The 7,634-nt window shown below is 31.0% G+C and overlaps 1 protein-coding gene across 1 annotated transcript; it reads left to right on the forward strand.

Annotated features, from left to right (window-relative positions):
- The first annotated feature begins 1,640 nt into the window (after positions 1-1,640).
- LOC117915208 (methionine--tRNA ligase, cytoplasmic-like) lies at positions 1,641-6,516 on the forward strand. Its single transcript, XM_034830772.1, has 5 exons — positions 1,641-1,776; positions 3,345-3,489; positions 5,166-5,319; positions 5,493-5,648; positions 6,340-6,516. Exons 1-5 carry the CDS (start codon positions 1,641-1,643, stop codon positions 6,514-6,516), a joined length of 768 nt encoding a protein of 255 aa, XP_034686663.1.
- The last annotated feature ends 1,118 nt before the right edge of the window (positions 6,517-7,634 follow it).

Below are 7,634 nucleotides of genomic sequence, written 5' to 3' on the forward strand. Positions count from 1 at the left end.
AATTTAAATAAAGCTTGAACTCTCTTTGCCACTTTCAAGCATTATTTTTTTTTCATTCAACAACACTTTTTGCACATTACAAGACAAAATATATAAAAAACAAATTTTGTTATTTGGTGTTCCAAAAACTTTATCCATTTAGCAAAATTATTACATGTGCATAGCACATGCATTATCAGTAGTTGATTTTAAAGTGTAAGTTTTGATTTAAAAAAAATTAAAATTAATATAATTTTGTTTATATTAAATATAAAATTTTAATTTTCATATATTTTTTTTGGAAGCATTCTAGTGAAAATGATCCATATTAAAGGTACTTTCACCTCTAGATAATTTAGCCCATGAACTTTTTCTTTTAGTAATATATTATGAACCCTTTTAAGCAATATAAATACTAGACAATGATCAAATGTGGAATAATTGTTTCTATAGAAGATTTCAATTAAAAATAAACTAAAAAATTCATATGGCAAATATGTGCACTTTACACATGATTTAAAAAATTAATAAGAATTGTTTTTAATGTACTTGTCATCTAGTTTCTATGTCCACTTCCAAAAAAAAAAAAAAAAAAATTAACACAAAAACTTATTTGATATTTGGATATGATTTAAGGTTGACATTACTTTGAAAAAGCTTTTTTAATAGTTTGTAACCTAGAGCCCATTCTCTATATTCTCGTAATTTTATATGAATAAAATTTTATTTGAAAACTCAATTTTTTTTTAAAAAAATTATCCATTTAATACCTAATTAAGGCGAGACAATGAAAAAAAAAGAAGTGAAACTTATAACCAATACATTTTCTTAATTTTTATAATATTATATAAAAAATTAAGTGAAAATACTTGAAATTTAGGATTTAAAATTATGATATTTTGATAATAAGTCTCCTAAATATTGTTTTTGTTAAAAAAATTATCCCATATATTTTTGAAGTTGGGAAAATTGAGCCATGTTTGATGGCTTTTTTCAAAAATAGTTTTTCACTCCATAAAAAAAATAAAATTAAGATGACATGTTTGAAAAAAAAAAATAGAATTTTATATTCTTAAAAACATAAAATATGATATTTTTAGAAAATATCTTTTAATTGATTTTAGTTATTTTTATTTATTTTAGGAGGATTATTTTAAAAATAATTATACTAATATGAAGAATAATTAAAAATAAAACATTGATTACATATAAAAGTTATTTTTTAAAATATAAAAAAATAGATTTGAACTATTTTAAATTCGTAAACAAATTTTTATTCCACAATACATTTTAGAATAATTTTAAAAAATTATGCTAAAAAGCCTTTTTTTTTTTTTTTTTGGAGAAACACTTCCCAAACAAAGCCTTAAAACCCTATTCCTAGAAAATTTCATTTTTGCTCCGAAGTGTTTTCCAGGCAAACAGACAAAGAGCTAGGTCGACCTATGAAAGGGTAGTATATGTGATTAACAGAATGTGCAAGGGCAATTACAATTGCCACCTCTTTGCCCTAATAGGCTGGAAAAATCAAAGAGTATAGTGGCATGACTCTTCGTTCGCGAGTCCTCTGCGACTGTCTCTAAACTGAAGAAAACCATACCAATCAGGGAAAAAGGCCAAAGCCGCCGTTTTCACGGTATCACAAACCCTAATACCTAACAATGACGGATCCCTCAAACGACGCCGTACATGGTCGGACGGCGCCAAAACTTCCGATCCAAGGGAAGCGCAACATCCTCATTACCAGCGCTTTGCCTTACGTCAACAACGTCCCTCATCTCGGCAACATCATCGGCTGTACTTTCCCTCTCCCTCCCCCTTTCTCTTTCCTTTTTCTCTTCGTATGTGCGACGTCTGTTTGTTTGCTCAGAGAGGCTGGAAATTGAATTATAGCGATATTTTCAGTCTTTTGATTTTTGTCGTTCTTTGTCTCCCAAAATGGAAAACTGTTCCAAGTGAAACAACCGATCGTGTTTCTTACCTTCTAACCGGTTTATTTTCCTGTATTTTCTTGGCCATTAAAGGGAGAAGAAAATGTTTTTCTTTTTTAGTTTAAATTTTAATTATTTTATTTTTATTTTTATTATCTTTGAGCAATTTAATGAACAGGTCAGAACTGAATTATTTGGTTGAGGCTAAAAGGATTGATATCTTATGAAAATTTGGATTCGTTTGGCTTTTGTTTTCTATTTGCAAAAATATTGCATTTGTTAGTTTGTAATGTGTTTGAAATAGTGAGTATAAGGTTTAGGACTTTGGTTTGTTTATTTTCCTACATTTTCTTAGAGTCCAAATGAAAAAAAGGAAAGTGGGGAGTTATTTTTAAAGATATTTAATGAAGTGTTCAGTACTGAATTATTTGGTTGAAGCTAGTAATGATTGATATTTTCTAAAATTTGAAGTTTGATAACGAAGTTAAAGATGCTTTGAAGGGATGATAATGGGAAGAGTGTAAACCTTATCCAATATCTTTGAGATATGGTAGAATGCGGATAATGAGGTAGTATGGTTGAACAGAAAAATGATCAAACAATGGAGGAAGCACATTGTTGTATCAATATAAAAGAAAAATAGGAGGTGGTGAAAGATGTGGAAACTGCCTTGAAATCAAACTTATGAGCTGTACTATGAAACTATGGGAGATAGTAATTGAATTGAACTAGGAATGAATGTATGAGAAAAGAAAGGCCACTAAACAAATGTACTAATGTGACCAAGGTTATGTATGATGGAATGATAACTAGTATGAGAACCATTGATGGCTGCTGAGACCAGGCTTAGATGGCAAGGTTTGGGGTTGGAATGGGGACATTATAGGGTTGATGGCTGCTTGCCTATTGTGGCAGTTGATTTTTGTGCTTTTTGGTATCCAGTAGGTGATGCACTCTTTAGTTAGAGAGGTCCTTCTGAGGAAACCGAGATGGATGAGTGGAAATACAACAAAAGATAATGCAAATGAATGTATCTATAGGAGGCTACAGGTAGCACGATGAAGTAAAAGATGAAGGACGAGTTTTTCTCCTTTGGTGTTTGGGTCTGAAGATGGATGGCAACTGTTTGAGATGGGTCAAATATGTGCACTGGAGACCAGTGAATATACCAGTGAGGACTGATTTGATTAAAGATGAAGGTGCTCAAAGGAGGAGGAAGACCAAAAAGAACTTGCTCAAGGTAGTGACTAGCAAGAGGAGATTTGACAATCTTTAACACTAGAGTAAGCTATGATTCATCTGAAATAATGGGTAGTTAGGTCTTATTATGGTTGTTGTTGTTGTGGGATTGTTAACTTTTTCTGAAATTATACAAAATTTTGGATTTTTAGTGTTGAATTTGGTTATATTTGCCTTTTGGTTTTTGTGTTATAGGTGTATTGAGTGCGGATGTCTTTGCTCGATATTGTCGTCTTCGTGGTTATAATGCAATATACATATGTGGGACTGATGAGTATGGGACAGCAACAGAAACCAAAGCCATGGAGGAGAAATGCACCCCTCAGCAGATCTGTGACAAGTAATGTTTCAATCGAAGTTTCATATTTTAATGAATATATGCATTGACTTATGCTCTTAAAGCCATCAAAAGCAATGCTTTAAAAAGCCAAAGGCTCTTGAGGCATTTTGACCAAATGAGGCAAAGGTAGGCCTTGAGGTGAGGCAAAGAAAAGAATAAATAAATAAATACTAAAAAATAAATAATGAGAAAACCATACAATCATGTAATCTAATTAGTTGTATGTCTTTGTCAATAGTTTTTAATTTAGTTTCTCTTTCTCTCTTCTAAAATTCAATTCTATCCGAATAATCTTCAACATTACCATCACTATTACTTGTAGGTTCCTCCAATAAGACATAATTATATTCAGTTGGTCTATTATCCTGTCCATTAATGTTAATGTCCATTCATTCTTCTTCTTCATCTAATTATAGTTATCTTTTTGCTCTTATCTATCTTTTTTTTTATAGCCATTTCCTTTTTTCTTTATCAATAGTAAGATAATGATTCTTTTTTGGTTAGATAATAAAATAATGATTGTATATAAGCTTAGTCACAATAGTGGCAAATAATTCCTTTATTTCTTCTTCTCAATCTCTTTTTTGGCTTTCCATTTAAAGGGTTAATTGGTAGCTAACTAAACCCCTGTTTTTAAAATGGTTTAAATCTAGTATTGGATGCAAGACAAAACTTACAAATCTATACTAAAGCCTCGCAAAAGCACAACTCGTTAAAACTATTGAATATTATTGGCTTAAACCTCTTATAAAATATATACAAAAGCCCATAAAGGCTTACACTTATACAAAAAAGGTTACTCATGAAATTTCAATAATTGTGGATTTTATTAGGACCCACCAGGGTAGTAGCCTAATTGGTCAGGGCAAACACTGAGAAGTGTAGTTCCAGTAAGTGGTACATGGTTCTGAGTTCGAATCTTACCATTGATGATACCTTGAATTTACCTGGTGTTGGTTGTTGTGGGGCGGTCACCACCTTGAAGTTTGGGTCCCTATGAAGAGTTCTAAGGGCTAGGCCATAGAAGGTTCCTGTTCCTCTGTTATAAAAAAAAAAAAAATTGTGGATTGTATCAGGGAAGGTATAAGAGCCTTCCCCACTGCATGTTGGTTGCCTTCTTTTCAAAGTAGGTTAGAGCGTGCACAGGAGTTTCCTCCTTGTCTATGATTAACTTTATTGATTGGATGAACTTTGTGGGAGTTCTTTTTGTTGTTTCCCTCCACTTTATATGGCCTTTTTGTGTCTTTGTATGCACTATGTATACTTTGGTGCTCCCTTTGTAAGGCACTGTTAATATAATAAATATTTGCCTATAAAAATAAAAAAATTAGGTATTCCACATGGATAGTATAGCAATTTTCTTTTTCTTTTGCTTTTTAGATCAATTTTAACCATATAAATTCTTGCAAAGGAACAACCTAATTTAATGAGTCTTTTGACATATTGGTCTGCGCCAACTATAATTGTTAATTTTAACTGATTATTGGTTTATCATATGCAGAAGAATGGAATATAATCTTGATGAGGTGGGTATAATGTCGTAGAATATTTTCTCTGCTGTATTGCATCTCTGGAAGCTAATATATTTGTTAAGCAAATCTATGCTGCTTTCCAATTCTATGTCAACTCCATGGTCAGAGATCAATGATATGTTTTCGTTTGTCTTGAGTTTGTAGATATCATGCAATTCATAAGGAAGTTTATAAATGGTTCAATATAAGTTTTGATGAATTTGGGCGTACGTCAAGCCCACAGCAGACCGAAGTTTGCCAAGCAATTTTCAAGAAATTGATGGAGAACAATTGGCTTTCTGAAAACGTTATGCAGCAGGTGCAGGGTTAACTCTTTCTGTGAAATTAATTTGTACTTAATTAATATATACTTATTTCTGTGTGAGATTTTAAATGGTGGGAATTTAGTTAAGCTTGTGCTATGAGTTATATTTCATCATATATATATATATATTGATGTTTTGTTGAACTTGGATTCCAACTATTATGCAGCTTTATTGTGATAAATGCCAAAAGTTCTTAGCTGACCGGCTTGTGGAAGGCATTTGCCCTACTCAAGATTGTAATTATGATTCTGCACGAGGAGATCAGTGTGAAAAGTGTGGAAAGCTTTTGAATCCAATTGAACTAAAAGATCCTAGATGCAAGGTATACCATGTTTTCTTAATGGTTTATGTCTCATTTTATTTCTCGGTTGAATAAGGCAATATAGACAGTCTACTTTTTGGATGAAAATGGTTCCTTGTTAGGTTGTTAGGACCTTTTGTCGACTGGAAACTTGTTTCATGGTTCTCAACATCATTTCCATCCTCAATTAAATTTTATATAAACCAAAGTGAAAAAGTGAATGCCAGAGCTTTCTTGCTCACATAAGTGAATAGGGTTAATAGAGAATGTGGTGGAAATATGCTTCTGTTTCTAACTTCTTGTATTTAATTCCTGGCCGGTCTGGTGTTCAGTTCTGTCATTCAACTCCACACATCCGTGATACAAACCACTTGTTTCTTGAGCTCCCTTTGCTGAAGGACAAACTGGAAGAATATATCAATTACATGTCTGTGGCTGGATCTTGGAGCCAGAATGCTATTCAAGCTACACATGCTTGGCTTAAAGAAGGACTGAAACCACGATGTATTACAAGAGATCTAAAATGGGGGTTCCTGTTCCACATGAGAAATTCAAGGATAAGGTTGGATGGTGTTGATTGGATTTACTATATCTTATAGATTTTCTTTGGATTGTTTTTGCTCATTGGTTTTGATAAAGTGCATGCTGGATCCATCCTGTGGTTTTTTATATTAAAAATTTGATTATTTTTGTTCAATCATGTGATTGGTAGGTTTTCTATGTCTGGTTTGATGCGCCGATTGGATACGTCTCAATTACTTCATGCTATACACCTGATTGGGAGAAGTGGTGGAAGAATCCTGAAAATGTTGAGCTGTATCAGTTTATGGGCAAGGATAATGTGCCATTCCATACTGTGATGTTTCCGACATGTGTTTTTGCCTGTTAAAACTTATTATTATTTATTCAATTTATATAGGATCTTGTTGTATGTGCATATGAGATTCTCATGGAATGATGGAATGATTAATCAAATATCATATGGTTGCTGGGCATATTATTTTTAGGAGCTGAACCCAGTCTCTACCAAGGATTGAAATATCGGTTTTTACGGATATATCGATACTTCAATTTTACGGATATATCGGAAATATCGGAGAAATATCGGTGGATATCTTTTCATAAATATCGGTGGAGTGAAAATTATTTAAAATTAATAGGAATGCTTGAAAAAACTTCAAAAAATGATAAAATAAGTAATAATACACATTTTAAAAGTTATCTTGTAAGTGTAATTGATATATATATATATAATTAAGAAGAAAAATATTGTAAATAGAGATATATTGGTAGATTCGATATTTGAATTTTAAAAATAATATATATGAATTTTGAAAGTGTATAAAGTTAAAATTGAGTTAAAAAATATTTAATTTTATTGAATAAAAATAATTTATATATAAATATAATACATATGAGATTGTAATAGTTCTTATACTAAGGAAGATATCGATGTGGTTTCATTATATTATTAGATGAAGGGAGTTCATCTTGTTGAAGACAGTATTTATTTTAAAAATTTTAAAATATTTTTATTCAAACATATTTTATTATATTTTAAATGAAAAATTAAATTAATTTATATAAAATATCTTATTTGAGATTTAATTTTTAAAATTTTATTAAAAATATGTGATAACAACTTTTTCTATTAATATTAATTTATTTAATAATCCAAATAAATGTTGATAATTAATAATTATTTATATAGAGAGTGGAAAATTATTCTCATGATTTTTATTTTTTTTATTTTTTATTTTTTTATCTCCACTAAATCTAAAAATAAAAAAATAAAAAAGGCACCCACTTGGCCACTTCTCTCTCGGGCATCAAGAACCCTTTTCTGAAGTTGTCCTCCAACGAGAGAATCCCTAAAAGAAAGCCCTATTTTCCTCTGCTACTCTCAAATCTGAATCCTCGCAGGTACTAATCTAATCATGTTATTATTTTTTTTTTTTGCAACCCCCGTTTGATTCCCAAGAAAATCCATCCCCCATTGGATTTCCG

This window comes from Vitis riparia, chromosome 5 (genome assembly GCF_004353265.1).
Source record: "Vitis riparia cultivar Riparia Gloire de Montpellier isolate 1030 chromosome 5, EGFV_Vit.rip_1.0, whole genome shotgun sequence".
NCBI classification, from domain to species: Eukaryota; Viridiplantae; Streptophyta; class Magnoliopsida; order Vitales; family Vitaceae; genus Vitis; species Vitis riparia.

What these genes read in the sequence shown, in the direction of transcription:
- LOC117915208 (XM_034830772.1), top strand. Translation starts at nt 1,641, where the DNA reads ATGACGGATCCCTCAAACGACGCCGTACATGGTCGGACGGCGCCAAAA. An exon ending in CTGAAAACGTTATGCAGCAG is followed by an intron (nt 5,320 to 5,492) that starts GTGCAGGGTTAA and finishes ACTATTATGCAG; the next exon opens with CTTTATTGTGATAAATGCCA. An exon ending in TAAAAGATCCTAGATGCAAG is followed by an intron (nt 5,649 to 6,339) that starts GTATACCATGTT and finishes TGTGATTGGTAG; the next exon opens with GTTTTCTATGTCTGGTTTGA.